At 39.2% G+C, this 18,246-nt stretch overlaps 1 protein-coding gene and 1 pseudogene across 1 annotated transcript in view; one reads left to right on the forward strand and one right to left on the reverse strand.

Annotated features, from left to right (window-relative positions):
* macf1a (microtubule actin crosslinking factor 1a) overlaps nt 1–18,246 on the reverse strand; it is a 325,705-nt gene that overhangs the window by 270,741 nt on the left and 36,718 nt on the right. Inside the window, 2 exon segments of the mRNA XM_055156981.1 lie at nt 15,058–15,150; nt 16,580–16,657. Coding sequence (XP_055012956.1) covers nt 15,058–15,150; nt 16,580–16,657 — 171 coding nt within the window.
* Nucleotides 6,969–7,086, forward strand: LOC129410234 (5S ribosomal RNA; annotated as a pseudogene).

Genomic DNA, 18,246 nt, shown 5'->3' on the forward strand with positions numbered 1-18,246 from the left:
ATCCATGCCCGTCTTGTCCTCTCTCCCTTCATCCATCCATCCCACTGTATGTCACTCCAACCTTGTCCTCTCTCTTTCTCTCTCTTCCTCCATGTATCCATCCATCCCTCTGTCTTGTCCTCTCTCCCTTCATCCATTCCTCTGTATGTCACTCCTGTCTTGTCCTCTCTCTCTCTTTCTTCCTCCATCCATTCATTCATCCCTCTGCATGTCAATCCAATCTTGTCTTCTCTCTTTCTCTCTCTTTTTCCATCCATCCCACTGTATGTCACTCCTACCTTGTCCTCTCTTCCTCTCTTCCTCCATCCATCCACCCCTCTGTCTTGTCCTCTCTCTTTTCCATCCATCCATCCCAATGTATGTCACTCCTGTCTTGTCTTCTCTCGCTCTCTTTCTCCATCCATTCATCCATCCCTCTGTCTTGTCCTCTCTCTTTTTCCATCTGTCCATCCCACTTGTATGCCACTCCTGTCTTGTCGTCTCTCTCTCTTTCTCCATCCATCTATCCATTCATCTATCATCTATCCATCCCTCTGTCTTGTCCGCTCTTTTTCCATCCATCCCACTGTACGTCACTCCTATCGTGTCCTCTCTCTCTTTCTTCCTACAACCACCCATCCCTCTGTCTTGTCCTCTCTCTCTCTCTCCCCTTCCATCCATCCCTCTGTCTTGTCCTCTTCTTTTCCATCCATCCATCCATCCATCCCTGTCCTTTCTCTTTTCCATCCATCTCTGTCTTGTCCTTTCTTTTTCCATCCATCCATTCCACTGTATGTCACTCCAAACTTGTCCTCTCTTCCTCCTGCTCCTCTCCCTCACTCCCTCTCCTTTCCTCCTCCTCCTTCTTCTTCTTTCCCTCCCTCTATCCGTCCCTCCCTCCCTCTCTCTCGTTAAAACGACATCATCCTGCCACAAACCCACACAAACCGCACACACTTGACCCAGCAGCTTTACGCACAACGACAGGCTCCAGCAGGACTCCGAAACAACAGAACACACACAAAAACACTAAAAAACACTGCGAAATCCAATTTAAAACCAGGACAGTTTCATCACAGCCTCAAAATGAGAACCACGTGCTCCCAAATCCATTGTATTCGTTTTTTTTCCCCCTCCTCGTAGAAGACAACATGTGCCCATCCACACGAAGACTCAAAGGTCAGAGGAACGGAGGGAGGTGGAGATTGCAAAAAGATCGAGGAGAACTTAAAAAAAATACATATCGGACTTTGAAGGTGGAAAAGCACTGAATAAAAACGTCACAATTTATAGAGTTTTTAGAGTTTTAATTTCGATATTTCTGTCCTTTATGTAAATGTAATCGGAGGATCATTTAAATACAAAAAAACTGATAAAAATATGCAAATTATGACCTTAAAATCAGGAATAAATATGAACTTTTAAAAGAGAATCGAGTGTCTTTTGTTGTAGCTTTTATATTAATTTATTGGCTCGTATTAAAAAGCAAATATTATGCCATTTTCTGATTAAAAATAAAGACATTTCTGAGAATTTATCCATTAAAGATTTGTAAGCGAGTAGCAAAAAGACTGGAAAAAGATCACTGGGATGAGTTCATTGGTGTCAGTAACAGCTCAATTTCTTTATACGATATTGAAAAAACCTGCATATTTAAGCGTAGTTCTTCTCTCAAACTGAAAACACTCCATCCACCTTGTGATGTCATGTGGTAATACAGGAAGTGCTCCACTGAGTTTGTAAACTGCATACATTTTCATTAGAATCGTTAGATGAATTTTGGACCTGGAATTGCCGATCTGTACTGAACTGAAAACTACCACTTCATGACATCACAAGGTTTCAAAGTCTAGACTAATATAAAAGAGTTCCTCTCACTCGTTTTCTCACTCGTTTTCCCTCTCCAGTCTCTCTCTTCTCTTGTAAAAGCAGTTTCAACACTTTCATTTTTCTTGAAATGTTTCTCTGTGGCGATACATTGTGCCTCTTTCTCTCTCTATTCGCAATTTCCCTTCCTCTATCAGTCACTTATTCCGTTCCCATTTTTAATCTCAAATGTAGCGCTTAACTTGAAAACTACCACTACGTGACATCACAAGGTGGAACCGAGCATTTTTAGCTTTGGAGATGTAGACAGACTAATAATAAAGGGTTAATCAAACGTATGAATGAAACGAAACACAACTTCAGGTAAGTTTTTGAGGAGATAACAGCATTATAATTAGGGCTGGGTATCATTTAGAAGTTACCAATACAATACAATACCTCAATATAGTGAGCTTACGATTTGATACGATTCAATACGATATATTTCAAATAATTTCGATATGTCAAATGTGTTGCATAAACAAGTTTCCGTCCTCTAAACGAACAACAAAACTGTAGCACTGTAACAAAATAGTATATCGATATATAGATACAACAGTCCATGATATCGACACTGTATCATCACATTAAACGATACAGCATATATCAATATTTCAATATTTTTGCACACCCCGAATTAGAATGTCACTTAAAGCTCACAAGAGTCAATTTTGCATAATATAGTACTGGAGTTTTTTTACGTTCTTGGTCTCGTCTCAGGCTCGACCACATTTGGACTAAGTCTTGTCTCGCTCAGTCTCGAGGTCTGACACTCGAGAAGTGATAAAATGGAGATAGATTTATAAAAACTTTGATAAATATGTGCCAAAATAACTATAAAATACAAATAAATGTTGAAAATTACAAAGATGGTCTCGATTTGGTCTCAATGGGTCGTGGTCTTGGTCTCGTTTCAGTTTTGGTTTTCAAAAGTTTCAGTCTGATCTCAGTCTCAGCTTTTAAAAGTCTTGGTCTCCTCTCTGTCTCGGCCTTTAAAGGTCTTGGTCTTGGCCTTTAAAAGTCTCGGTCTTCTCATCTCAGTCTCAGCCTTTAAAAGTCTCGGTCTCGTCTCAGTCTCAGCCTTTAAAAGTCTCGGTCTTGTCTCAGTCTCAGCCTTTAAAAGTCTCGGTCTTGTCTTGTTCTCAACCCTGCTGTCCTGCTCTCGGGACCCTGTGGTCTCGGTCTGGTCTTGGTCTCGATTATTGCGGTCTTGACTACAACACTAACTATCATAATAAAGATGAACCTATTATGATCAAATGTTTGAATAATTCGCTATAACAAATCACCTCTACGGTATGAGAAGACTGAAAACACGATGTAAATGAAACACGCAGGGAACAGTCAGTCAGCATTAATGCCCTTTAAGATCTGATTATAATGACATATATTTTGCATATATTGTGATCATGTAAGCGTGTGGCCTTTGTGCTGAAAAGGTTGAGGCTCGGAGAATGAACTTACGCGCAGACGTTGAAAATAAGCTTGTGGTAATTGCAGGTCTTTTGCATAACGCAGTCTCTTTCTCTGAATTTTTTCAATCAAAACTCAATTCTCTGACCAAAACAAAATAATAAAGGCCCTATATTACGCAAATTTTACTCTTGTGATGTTTAATTTGGTCTTTTATTAGTCTGTCTACATCTGCAAAGCTCAAAATGCTCTGTTCCACCTTGTGATGTCATGTAGTGGTAGATTTCAAGTTACTTTCTGGTTACTTTTTACCTTTCGTTCAGTAGAGATTCACAATTCCAGTGCTGAAAATACCCAAATGATTCTACTGAGGAAAACTTAAAAGAAACATATATAGGACTGCGCTGATAAATGTTCCTTGATGTAAAACGCTTCAAGAGAAAATAAGTAATTTCAACATGTAATTTTATATATACCGTATTTTTCGAACTATAAGTCACACTTTTTTTCATGGGTTGGGTGTTTCCTGCGACTTACACATTAAATTTTTTCACAATGAAGCCTCAAGAGGGCGCTCTAGTCTTGTGTGTCAGTATCTGCTGCTCCTATTTCTCCTGCACCACTGTCACTTCACTCTACTGCGCATGTCTCCTGCAGAAAGAGCCTCTGTCCTGTCTGTATCATGTCAGTCGATCGAACCATCACTTCTGTACCAATTTAAACAAATATATTAAGACGACTGAAAAGACTGAACACAAATGCCCCCAAAAAGAAAATCACATGTTGCAGTTTACAAGCTGCAAATAGTGAAATATTCATGGACAAAAATGGCTTAGTATCAAACTAATAAGAAGTTTTAAGGAGTGTATTACTAGGAAAGTGTTTAGTAGGAATTACATTACACATTAATAAGTGCTGAATAAATAATAATTAATGACAAATTTACCATCTACAACTGTGTCGAAGGACATAATATATTCTGCCGGATGTTTGATTGACAGATATTGTGGCCAATCAGATGTTGTCGTGTTTGGGTTTGGTTGACAGCGCTACGTGTTTTTGGTTGTTTTTCAGTGCGTCGTGCGGAGCTCGTGGGTGTGGGGTCTCGTGTGCGTATGAAAGAAGTGAGTAGTGGTTGAAGAAAGGCACATGTACATGAAGCTGTTTGTAGAGTGCTTTTTGCAGTAGACGATTATAGAAATGTGTGTTCGAGGGCCATTATATGTTTCAAGAAAATGCTAGATGTGCTAGATGCTAAGTGCTAGCTAGCGGCCCGCTGTTATTAGAAAGCTATTACCGTTTGTTTCCGACATGTTTGTTTGACTATTGTATAGAGTGTATTATAATTTATATATCTTCCTTCTGTTTGTTTCAGGACCACACACAAATACACATACACACCCACACGAGTTCAACGTTTTAATAAAGGCATAAACTCCATCATCTTATCGTGCATTCTTACCGATGCCCCCTGGTGGTCACAACAATTATAAGCCACACAACTAGTTTCCCCATAACAACAACTATTCTAATGAGCAGGTAGTTAGATGTTAATAAGTGTACCCTGAAATAAAGGGTTACCCAGTGTTACTTGTCAAGTGAAATTTACTCAAATCATGATAAAACTTTCTTAATTTAAGTGATCTTAACTTGACTACTGTGCATGTCTGCTGCAGAAAGAGCCTCTGTTCTGTCTGTATCATGTCAGTCGATCGCACCATCACTTCTGTACCAATTTAAACAAACATATTAAGACAACTGTGAAGAAATATCCAGCCGAAAACGGTAATCAAGCAGCAGAAAGTTTGTGACAACCGGGAGCTGTTCATATGTGACGTTAACAGTCTTTTGTTCTCTGTTCTATTTTTATTACTATAACTTGCCCCTACAAAGTGCAACTTATACATGTTTTTTCTTTTTTATTATGTATTTTTTGGCTGGTGCGACTCATACTCCGGAGTGACTTATAGTCCAAAAAATACAGTAATTTGAAAAACAATAAATGTACCACAAGTAAAAATCCTGCTCCTTTACATTACACTGGGACTTCCTGAGCTGTCACGGGTCACGATGGGCCTGCTCCACTTTCCAAACAACCACATGATACTAAAGATAATATATGATAATAATAATATTTGTGGATAATTTATAGGGACAGATATGAATGGGCCCGGTAACGTGGGGGGAGCTCTGGTGCGGCGGTAACTGCAGCGATCCATCTTTTCTCATTAGGGGCGAAGCGTCTGAGACCAAAACGCCAAGACAAAGCAGATCGGCCAATCAGAAACAGGCACTAACAAACTCCCAGAGGTATTTGGAGCTGTCTACTTTCTATCACATACAGAGGAGAAGCGCTGTATCTGAGCCTGATTCAAAACAAGAGATGTAACGATATCAAAATCCCTCGATATTTTAACGATACGCATCTCAAGGTTCAGTATTTATTCTGATATTTTGGGGAGTCTTATGCTGCTTTTTCCTTTTAAAAGCCTTTTAAAAGCCTTGGAAAAGTCTTTAAAAAGCCTTTGGTCCTGTCATAATATGAAGAATTAAGAATTAAAAGTGCTTAATATCAGCTGTTTCTTCATGTAGTCAGCACTGACAACAGCAAAGGATCATGGTCTATGTAGTTCCCTGTGTTTGCTGCACCACGGAAAGAAAAGGCAAGTTTATTTCTATAGCAAATTCATACACAAACTAATCAAAAGTGCTTAACACAGGGTTTCCACAGTCATGGAAATCCTGGAAAAGTCATGGAAATTTAAAATGTCATTTCCCAGGCCTGGAAAAGTCATGGAATTTTGTAAATTCAATGAAAGTTTGGGAAAAGTCATGGAATTTTAGGCTATGTTTATATGACGACGGTCTGAACAGAAGACGCAAAAGTGGCGTCGCAGCTTCACTTTTCATTGCGTATCAAACCAATCCCAAACTAATACCAAACCATAAGGTGAGTTGAAAGAATTTAAATTTCATATTTAGCCCTAAAAGTCTGATCAATTCTACATATGTAGGTGCTGTAAAGTCATGGAAAATTCACTTAAGGTCATGAAAAAGTCATGGAAAAGTTTAGAAATTTTGTCAGTGAAAAAGAGTGGGAACCCTGTTAACAGAAAAGAAAAACATTAAAATCCCTGTAACTATTAATTTAAGCAAAGAGACTTGTAATTTGTGACATTTTTGACGATACAATATCACAAGATTTCAGTGATTGTTACATCCCAGTTCAAAACATACCTCAAATGCAAAAATATCTGAATGCATTTGAGCATTCATTAAGTTGAGACTGAATTAATAATTTAGATACTGGTGAAGATGTGATTGATGCTAAAGCTTTTTTGCATAATTCCTCTAAAAAACTGAGAATTTATCCATTAAAGATTTATCAGTGTGTAGCAAATAAGACTGAAAAAAGATCATCGAGATGTGTTCATTGGTGTCAGGAACAGCTTTATATAATATTGAAAATAAAACTGCATATTTAGGCTGTGTTCTTTCCTCAAACAGAAAAAAGCTGTCTGTTCCACCTTGTGATGTCATGTGGTAATTCAGAAAGTGCTCCACTGTGTTTTTAAACTCCACACACCTTCACTAGAATCATTTGGATGATTTTAGCCCTGGAATTGTCAACTAAAGACAAATAGCAGCTGATAACTTGAAAAATACAGCATCAACAGAGCAGTTTGTGTTTTGGAGAGGGAGACTAATAATAAAGTGGCCATACCATCTTGTCAAAGCCTGATCCCATCAGATCTTAGAAGCTCAGCAGGGCCGGGTCTGGTTTGTACTTGGTTGGGAGACCACTGGGAATTCCAGGTGCCACAGCGGGTGCCAGTCACAAAAACTGTTGTTGTGTCCAGGGCAGCTGTGGCTACAGTAGTAGCTGACCACCACTGAATGTTGAGTGAATGAATAGTGCTTTGGGTATCTTGAAAGGTGCTATATAAATGTAATGATTAATAATTACTTTAAAAATTAATCATAAAGCATTACTCAAACATAGGCGAATGAAACAAAACGTGTGTAAGTGCGTTTTTCTTAATTCAAGCAACATTTGATTTTATTTCTTATTTTAAGTGCAAAAAGTTGTTGTTTTTCTTAAGTGTTCAGTGTTTCTAAGTGTAGCAGAACGTATATTCATATATTAAGTACAAAAAGTCTTATTCCAGTGGCAGATAATTTTACTTGTCAAGTGAAATTGACTCAAACCGTGATAAAACTTTTTTAATTCAAGTCATCTTAGCTTGACTAGTTTTTTTTTTTTTTTGCAATTTCGTGGGGCAGTTTGTTATCAGTGCAAACGTAATAAACCAACACATAGACAGTTTTATTTTACAGATAATTTCCACGACTGTCTGTGCATCGACAGTAACTCAATCTGTATAGTCCTTTAGCACCATTTAAATCCACCTACATGTGCATTTTCACCTGTACAGACGCTCTAACCTGTCATTACCTCAGATTAACTGAAGCAATACAGAGACTAGTGAAGTGATTGTGATAATAAAGTGATCTCTGCAGCCGGGATCATGTTGGCCTGAAGCAGATGGAGATACACACATGAGCTTCTCCTCACTCCCCTGTAAGAGCACGGCTCTTTATCAATGATGCACAAGCCCAGCGGAGCCAATCAGGAGAGGACACCGTGGAGAAAGGGGCGGGGCCAAAGTCGTGATAGATAGATAGTGGTTCTGTATTCACTGCTGACACCTAGTGGATTAAGCAGCTACTAACAACAATAATGGTGAGGAAAAAGGATTAAATAGTCCAGAATTAACAATCTAAGCAATTTTAAGGTTAGTTTGAAATGTAATATTAGTATAAGCCTTATTACAGATATAAATGACCCATATTGTGCTATTTTTAACTTTCCCAACACAGCTTTCTGGTTACTTTTTACCTTTTGTTCAGTAGAGATTGGCAATTCCAGCACTGAAAATATCCAAATGATTCTAGTGAAGGTGTGTGGAGTTTAAAAACACAATGGAGCACTTCAGCTTGAGAGAAGAACTCAGCCTAAACGTGCAGGATTTGTAAGTTAAAAATGTGTGAATGAAACAAAACACAATACCAGGTCTGTTTTTTGATGAGGAAACATAACATAGAGCAGAAAATAATGTAATATGGGCTCTTTAAAGAACTTGTTTCAATGTGTAATTTTATATAACTTGAAAAACAATAAATCTAACACAAGTAAAAATCCTGCTCCTTTACATTAAACTGGGGCTTTCTGAGCTGTCATGGGTCACGATGGGCCTGCTCCACTTTCCAAACAACTGCATGATAATAATGATATATAAGCATTTTAACTTTAGTTTCAAATGTAATATCAGTATAAGTCTTATTACAGCTATAAATGACCCATATTTATTTTCTAATCTGTTATAATGTTGTTTCTTCATCAAAAACAGACCTGGAGTTGTGTTTTGTTTCATTCACACAAGTTTAACATACAAATCTTACATATTTAGGCTGAGTTCTCTCTAAAAAAAAAACAAAAAAAAAGAAACACTCTGAATCCATTGTGTTTTTAAAGTCTTTACACTACAATCAGACATGTCAGACTCAGGCCCAGGAGCCAATTTTGGCCCGCAATACGATTATATTTGGCCCGCAAGCTCATATCAAATATCTATATGCACTGCTAATGCTACTACTCTGATGAACTTGTATTGTCCAAACTTTTTTCATCAAGGGCCACATATCTAAACACAGATGAAGCAGAGGCCGATCGAGGGCCATAGACTGGACCTCAATACAGTGAATAATTGAAATATGTGCATGTTTAACAAGTTAGAATGAACCATCAGTCTTTATTCATACTAAGATCTTTAAAACCAGACACTAAATATTAAATATTGGCTTTATCGAGGTAGATTTTCAAAAAACTTGTAGTAAAAAGTTAAATTTTGATTGATGCAAGGTCATTTGGGCCAATTCACCTGGAAGCCTGAGGGCCAAGAAACATTTATCTGAGGGCCGCATTTAGCCCATGGGCCATAGTTTGGACATGCCTGATCTAGATCTAGATGTCAAGTATTTGTTTCTGCTTTGGGACCCATGTGCATCAGAGTAAATCACAGTCTAGCAAACTGAGCTTGGATGAATGTTTTCTTTATGATTTTTGATTGTTCATAGCTGGATTTTCATTGAAGCAAATTGTTATTTTTGACTGATTGTTGGCTTGTGAAGAAAAAAATAATAATTAAAAGGAGTTCAAAAGCTACAGATACATTATTTATTTAACATTTTGTTATTATTTTATATTATGCTTGTTCTGGATTCAATGTTTAAGCGAAACTATTATTAAACATTTATTTTAATAAGAAAAGGTTTAACATTACACATCTCGAAAGAAGAGAAAACATGCAGATGGTGTTGAAATGTTTCAATAAATATTTAGTTTGGCCCAGGACTTAGTCCCAGTTTTTCATTTTGGCCCTCTGTGAATTTGAGTTTGACGCCCCTGATTTAGATGATTTCCTGGAATTGGCTCTGGAAACACGCAATGACAACTTCTGGTGTAGTTCCCGACAATGGGCTCGCAGACCGACTGTTTGGAGTAAATGTGATCAGCGGTAAAACGAAGACTGCAGACGTATGTGCTGTTTGGAATCATCTTGAATTTGGCACCTCATCTCTAATCATCTTTAATCACATGTACCCAGTGCACTCGGAGTTGTGTGTCAGTGTGGAAATGATGAAAACTGAGGTGTGGTTGGAACTGTTGATAAGCCGAACATAACAGAACACTACAATGACATGGAGATGAAGAAAACTGGGACATTTTCTAATTTTTCCTAGATTTTGTCAGACTTACTACCGCGAACAGAACCCCCCGAAGTTTCTAAACGTCTTCCTGATTTGCGACGTAACCACGAATAGAGCCTGTGGTCCACTTCTACTGAACTAAAGGTAAAAAAGTTGCTGTGAATGAAACAAACCACAACTCCAGGTTTGTTTTTGAGGAGGTAACAACATTATAACATGACTTAAAGCCTCGATGAGCTTCGTTTGACTGGAGCTGAACTCTGCGGGTGACGTCAGACTCGCTTAATCCACTTCTTTACAGAGTCTATAGCGGGTGTATTCAAAATGTGCGCTCAGCTTCAGTTTCTTCATGCGCTGTGAGGAGTTGTCGTCGTGATATTTGAACGTGGCTCTCATGTTGTGAAGCTCAGTCCTGTGGCTCACGGCTTGAATTTATCTTAATCCTCTCCACAACAGACAGTGCAGAGGAGCTACGTGACCGGACTTCCTCAGTGCGGAGCTCAAGTTGTTGTCATTTTAAACTCACTGAACTCTCCTCCTCCTCCTTCTCCCTCTCTCTTTCCCTTTCTTTCCCTTTCTTTCCCGTCTCCCTCTCTCTGCTTCTCACTTTGACCCCCGCTCTCTTTTGCTCTTTCTCTCTCTCTCCCCTCCTCCTTCATTTCCTCCCTCTTCTCTCTCTTTCGTGCTCTTTCCTCCTCCTTCATTCCTTCTCTCTCTCCTCTCTCTCCCGCCTTCTCTCTTTGCCCCATTATCTTTCACTCTCCCTTCCTCCTTCTTTCCCTTTCTCTCTTCTCCCTCCTCCTACCCCACTCTCTCTCTCCACCTCTCCATCTCCCCCCATCTCTCTCCTTCTCTCTTTGCCCCTCCTCTCTTTCACTCTCTTTCCCCTCCTAATTCATTCCCTCTCTCCATTCTCTCTCCCTCCCTCTCTCCTTCTCTCTTTGCCCCCCTCTCTTTGTGCTCTTTCTCTCTTCCCTAATCCTTTATTCCCTCTTTTCCTCTCCCTCTCTCCCCTCGTCCTTCATTCCCTCTCTCCCTCCCCTCTCTCTCTCCTTCCCTCTTTGCCCGTCTCTTTCACTCTCTCTCCTATCCCCCTCTCTCTCCCTCCTTCCTTCTCTCTTTAGCTCTCTCTCTCTCTCCCCTTTTCCTTCATTCCCTCTTTCTCTCCTCTCTCTCGTACCCCCGTCTCTATCCCTCTCTCCACTTCTCCATCTCCCCTTCTCTCTCTCCTGCTTTTTGCCCCCATCTCTTTCACTCTCTCTCCCCTCCTCCCTCATTCCCTCTCTCCCTCCTACCCTCTCTCGCTGTATCTCTGTCTCCTCCTCCTTCACTCCCTCTTTATCTCCCCTCTCTCTCCTTCTATCTTCTCTCTCCTTCTATCTTCACCCCCCCTCTCTTTTGCTCTCTCTCTCCCCTTGTCCTTCATTTCCTCTCTTTCTCTCTCTCCTTTCCTGTATCCATCTTTCCTTTTATTAAATCTCAGCCTCTCTCTCCTCTGCCTGTCCATCACTCCCGGGTTAGTCCCTGCTCCTGCGTCACTCCTCACCTCCTCCTCCTCCTCCTCCTCCTCTTCCTCTTTTCCTCGTTCTGCTGAATCACGCTCTCATTGGGACGTCCTGCACTGCGCCGGCGTCACCGTGGAAACCGGGAGGGCGATGTCACCTTGGCCACGGGGCTGGAGTTTGTCTCTGCAAAGTCCTACACTTTTATTTAAATCGTGGATGTTTCTGGCACAGACTGGTTTGCATTTGGCTCGAGCAAGAACCGCCATTATTTAGCTCACTTTAGAGAATCGCAACAAGTAAAAAATAGAAGTAAAGAAGTAAAAAAAATACTTGAGTACTATATCTGAGTAATGTTGGTTTTACCCCAGTACAGATGTATAGGAAAAGCAGCTCTTACTGTCAATTGAGACTACTTTGTGCTTTCTGCATGTGATTATATTATATTACTGTATTTTTGGGCTATAAGTCACACTTTTTTCATGGTTTGGGTGTTTCCTGCGACTTATACTCCGGTGCGACTTATCTATTAACATTTTCACACTGGCTCTAGTCTTGTGTGTCAGTATCTGCTGCTCCTGTTCCTCTTGTACCACTGTCACTTCACTCTACTGCGCATGTCTCCTGCAGAAAGAGCCTCTGTCCTGTCTGTATCATGTCAGTCCATCGCACCATTACTTCTGTACCAATTTAAACAAACTTATTAAGACGACTGAGAAGACTGAACACAAATGCCCCCAAGAAGAAAGTCATATTTTGCAGATTACAAGCTGCAAGAAGCAAAATCTGCAGCTGAATACAGTAATCGAGCAGTAGAAAGAAAGTTTGTAGTGAGCGAGAAACTTGTGACACTGGAGAGTGCGCCATGCAACTTTCAGATCGAACTTTGGATGGATGGACAAAGCCTGGACTTCAGTAACAACCGAAAACATCTTGTCGGGATTCAAAAAGACTGGAATAATTCTAACTGGAACTGATGCTGAATCTGACGACAGCTACACAGAAGAGGCCCTCAGTTAAAAATGTTCATATCTGACATTAACAGTCTGTTCTTCTCTGTTCTGTTGCTTTTACTATAACTTGCCTTTCAAGATGAAATGTTGGTTCCTGATCTCTGATTTTAAAAAATAAATTTCCCCTAAAAACTGCATCTTATAGTCCGGTGCAACTGAGATATGTTTTATTCTTCTTCATTACACTTTTTTTGGCTGGTGTGACTTATACTGCTGAGCGAATTGTAATCCAAAAAATACTGTATATTTTTTTATCAGCTACAAACCAAGAAGTAACACTGGTGCACTGTTAGCTTGCTAGTGAATAATTTGGTGCTAGGAAAGTGCACTATCATTGCCTATTGTCTCATAGTATGACATTAAACTTTTCTAACTCCAAGTGGAAAAGCAGGTGATTCATCTGGACAAAGTTACATGTCAGATCAGTGGAGAGGTGACCCAACTAACAACAAAAAAATATATATCTTGAATGAATAAATGCAAATTAGATACGTTTAATAGCATACTGTGGAACACTGAAGACAGAGCAATAACATCTCCAGACAATCTATAAAAGTCAACTGTTCTGTTTGCTATTGTCACCAAACATACAGTAACAGAATAACCCACTGTACATCACAATCTTCAGTTCAGTATTAAAGGGCAGCAGGTGTACTCATACAACAGCAAACAGTGTCCCCTTGTGGTGGGTCTTGGCCATTTCTACTAAACTAAAACTAAAAGGTAGCTGCTTCATGACATCACAAGGTGGGACCGAGCATTTTGAGCTTTGGAGAGTGGACAGACAATACTCAGGGATTACTCAAACATGTGTGAATGAAACAAAACAAAACTCCAGGTCTTGTTTTTAAGGAGGTAACAACTTCATAACATGGGTAATAGTGTTGTAGTACAGTACTCGAGACCGGTCTCCATTTTTTGCCCGTCTTGGTCTCGTCTCAGACTCGACCGTGTTTGGAATCGGTCTCGTCTCAGTTCTGAATGCACTAGGACTCGGTCTTGTCTCGGACTCGAGGTCTGACACTCAACAAGTGATAAAATGGAGATAGACTTGTAAAAACATTGACATATATGAGCCAAAAATTGCTGTAAAATACAAATAAATGTCTAGAATTACAAAGATCGTCTCGGTCTTGCCTCGATCTCTGGCTTTAAAAGTCTTGGTCTTGTCTTGGTCTCGCCCTTTAAAAGTCTCGGTCTTGCCTCGATCTCTGGCTTTAAAAGTCTTGGTCTTGTCTTGGTCTTGCCCTTTAAAAGTCTTGGTCTTGTCTCAATCTCTGGTTTTAAAAGTCTTGGTCTTGTCTTGGTCTTGACTTGGTCTCACCCTTTAAAAGTCTTGGTCTTGTCTTGGTCTTGTCTTGGTCTTGTCTTGGTCTTGTCTTGGTCTTGTCTTGGTCTCACCCTTTAAAAGTCTTGGTCTTCTCTCGATCTCTGGTTTTGAAAGTCTTGGCCTTGTCTTGGTCTCGCCCTTTAAAAGTCTTCGTCTTGTCTCGATCTCTGGCTTTAAAAGTCTTCGTCTTGTCTCGATCTCTGGCTTTAAAAGTCTTGGTCTTGTCTTATATCGACCCTAATAGGTCTTGGTCTTGGTCCTGGTCTTGGGACCCTGTGGTCTCTTACAGGTCTTGGTCTCAATTAGTCCAGTCTTGACTACAGCACTAATGGCTAAAAGCTCACAAGAATCAATTTTGCGTAATATTGGACCTTTAAACAACCAACTGCAACACAACACAACACTATATTTTCGTCACCCACATCTTTAGCTTAAAACTATTCCTAAGACGTCCAACACTGACAGAACCAGCAAGAACTAAACAGAACAAAAGTCTGTTGGCAAAAAAATATGTACACATTACTATATAAACATCCATTTTTCACCAATCACAAACAACATCATTTCAATTCTAGTTACATCAATGTAAGATTAAAGGTGCACTGTGTAACTTTTCTAGTGGAGGCTCTAATAGCTATAATTGTCTTTACAGAGATGTTTTTGCCTTACTTAAAATCTTTAACAGTGTGGCAATAAATGTCTAGCTTCACAGAAACAAGGAGATACCACCAGGCCAAGTTAGAGGTCAGATCTGTGGAGAGGCTACCCCGCACACAGTTTTTCACAGGTATTATTTTAGCGATAAAACACCTTGTCTTTGAATAAATGTTATTAGATGAGAGAAATATTCCACACACACACAAAAGTATATATACTATGTCAGTGAAGACTTCTCAGATAGCAGACGCCCACAAAAAAGTGACACAGTGCACCTTAAGAACCACATTTAAACCAATTTTTTTGCAGAATCGCCTTAGATTCACTCAAATCTGGAATTATCTCACACTATCTCAAAATATTATTATTATTATCACTTGCTACACAACTTAAAATCACAGCCTCAAACACAAAAGTCAGCACATTATACCACAGATGTAGCTGTTTATGATCCAATATGTAACCAAAAAAGAAAAATGCAGTACTCAAAAGCGCAGAGAGGGGGCAGTAGTGAGCGCACACAGACCTGGAAGTGGAGGATGATGGTCCAGATGAGGCCCAGGGTGAGTTTGGGGTTTCCGTCGGTGATGTCATCGTTCCTGATGTTCACAAGTTTGACCTGAAATCCCAAAATCAGAGTTATTTTTAGAGTAAAATAAATGATATCACTTTTATTGTGTTAAAGCTGCATTGTGTAACTTTTCTGGTACTTTTTCTCGATGGATATGTTAGTGCTTTGTCTGGAATGTTTCGCAGTATGGCATTAAACCTTTCTATCTTCGTGGAGACCAAACCAGACCAAGTTACAGGTCAGATCTCTGCAGAGTTGGGACCAATCGTTGTTTTGCAAGTCTCAAGTAAGTCTCAAGTCTTTGACCTCAAGTCCAAGTCAAGTCCCAAATCAAATACAGGCAAGTCCAAGTCAAGCCTTAAGTCACTGGCCCATAAGTCCAACTCAAGTCCAAGTCATCTGCTTTGAGCTTCAAGTCATTTCAAGTCTTTAAACCAAATGTACCAAAGTATAGCTTAGATTTTTGCAATTTATATGAATTTTAAACAAAACTGTACATTAAAAGTCATGGTATATGTATATATGAGTAGTTATATAAAAGTTGTAGAAACACCTTTTTTTTCCCTTTTTAAATGTCTTGACAAGATCTTAGTGTGAATCATTACAGTCAGAACAGAAAGAATTCAGATTCAAAAGTGCTAAATAACAATCTTTTTTGCCATGTACAGTCGTCTGAACTGAAACAGGAGGATCATGTTCTATGTAGTTCCCTCTGTTTTACTGTATTCTACTGTATATTACTGTAGTACATTTGAGGATACTACATCACAGTACTTCAGTTACATCCAAAGCAACAAACAGAGAAGTGGGAGGGACATGTTCCAGTTTGTTTCTGTAAAATTAATCACCACATTTATCAACTTTAAAGAGAAAAGTATTTTCTAAAAACATATATATACATTTTTTTAGCAGAAGCATCAAGTCTTCACAAGTCACAGGCCTCAAGTCCGAGTCAAGCCCCGAGTCACTGACCTTCAAGTCGAGTCCCGAGTCTTAGTCCATTTTATCAAGTCAAGTCTCCGGTCCTAAAAATAGTGTCTCAAGTCTAGATCTGTGGAGAGGCGACCCCCGCTCACAGTCAGAATGTCTTTGTTTTCTAGGTATTTTTGAGTTATAAAGCCACCTGTAATTGAATAAACGTAAGATAGAACTGTTTAATGTCACACTGTGGAACATTCTAGGCAGAGCAACGACATATCCTTAAAAACAAGCAGCTGATGGACCCCGAACCAGAACGTTACATAGCCCACCTTTAAGTAGAGTTATACTATTCCCTATTATAATTCTCTGCAGTAGACATATATTTGTATTGTGCCTAATTGGCCTGTCTTCTCCGTATAGAAAAGGTTAAGATAAAGAGTTTGAGGCTCTGGGGACCTTGTTAAACGTGGTGTGGTAGAACAGAGCTGACCGTTCTGTGTAATGAGAAAACAGACCGAAGAAAAGGTCAGTTCTTTAAACAGTTCTGTCTACAAACCTGTCTCTGCTTCAGGAAGTCCAACGCAATCTGAACATTCTGTAGTCTGTGAAACCTCATCCGGCCTTTTTCTCTCGGCTGGAAAAAAAAAACAAAAACAAAGAAAAACGGTGAGATGAAGAGGTGCTTTTGATTGTTTTGAGTGAATTGTATCAGTGTGTGTTGTCCTCCAGGGGGCACTGTCTTCATCTCAGCAAACCAAACTGTGGAGTCTCAAACCATGCTTGTTAGAACAGCAGCACATCAAACCATTTCTTCTTCAAGGTTTTTTAAAGAGATCAAAAACACAGAAACATCATAAGAGACTGTTTTGGTTAGTTAATGGTGCAACCCGACAACATGCTGTGGGAGGAAGAATTTTGTATTTATTTGAAAGTACTTTTCATTCAGTTGTTGTGGGATAAAGTCACGGAAGAACATGTAGATTATGGTCAGGCAGGTCAATAAGAAAACTGTGAATGTGCATGTGAATGTTATCAAATCTGATGTGTTTTTGCCTTGTTTGCTTCTTTACCTTATTCAAAATTTAAAGAAAAAAAAAGATGAAACCTGTTTCTAACGCTAGCAGGGGTGAACATTCCTAAAGGCTTAAAACTAATAGAAAAAATATAAACAAACATCTCATGTGAAGATGATTTAAAACAAAATGTTCTTTCTTGATTGTTGTGTGGACGACCTTTAGGCAATGACTGCAACTGTGTGCTCTCGATATTAAAGAATTACATAAGATCTTCAAGAAATAAAGGGGATAAAGTTATCATAACCCAGCTGAGTACAAAACCTGTTCAGTCTTTACTTCACTCTACTTTTTCACTTCACTTTAATTCACTTTACTATTTCACTTTACTTTATGATTTTACTTTCCTATTTCACTTCACTTTACTTGTTTACTTTAGTTTACTTTACTTCTTCACTTTACTTTATTTCCTCACTTCACTTTATTTCACTTTACTTCACTCTACTTTATTTAAATTTACTTCACTTTACTTCTTAACTTCACTTTATTTCACTTCACTTCACTGTACTTCACTTTATTTCAATTTATTTCACTTTACTTCACTTCACTTCACTTCACTTTATTTCAATTTACTTCACTTTATTTCACTTTACTTCACTTCACTTAACTTCTTAACTTCACTTTACTTCACTTTAATTAAATCTATTTCACTTCACTTCTTCACTTTATTTTACTTTACTTTACACTCCTGGATCATGTGTGGTGTGTTGTGATCTTGGTTTTGTATCATGGTCCCTCTGTTCTCCATGATTCATTACTTGGATAAAAGGGGTGAAATCCCAAGGACACATTTCCATATGAGACATTAAAGTGTATAAGTTAACCTTTCCGATATTAGAGCGTTTCATTAATCTATGACAACAAGAATCCAATGTGAAATGAACAATTTTCCAATTTTAGATGCACACAGTGACGACACAGCACTCCCATGCAGTGTCCAAACAACACAAAATGAGTTTAAAGGTCAAAGGTGAAAGGTGAAAGTTGTTGTTATTGGGAGAGCGCTGTGCTGTAAACATACTCCCTCCGATCCTTCCTCCTCGTCTTCCTCCTCTGTCCCGAGCAGGATCAGAGGAGGGGCCAGGAACACTGAGGCTCGTCTGGACACGGGGCCCGTCTTCTGCTGCCACAGTCACAGGACGGGAACAAC

The sequence above is a fragment of the Boleophthalmus pectinirostris genome, unplaced genomic scaffold (genome assembly GCF_026225935.1).
Source record: "Boleophthalmus pectinirostris isolate CB_2022bp ecotype Guang Dong unplaced genomic scaffold, ASM2622593v1 HiC_scaffold_21, whole genome shotgun sequence".
NCBI classification, from domain to species: Eukaryota; Metazoa; Chordata; class Actinopteri; order Gobiiformes; family Gobiidae; genus Boleophthalmus; species Boleophthalmus pectinirostris.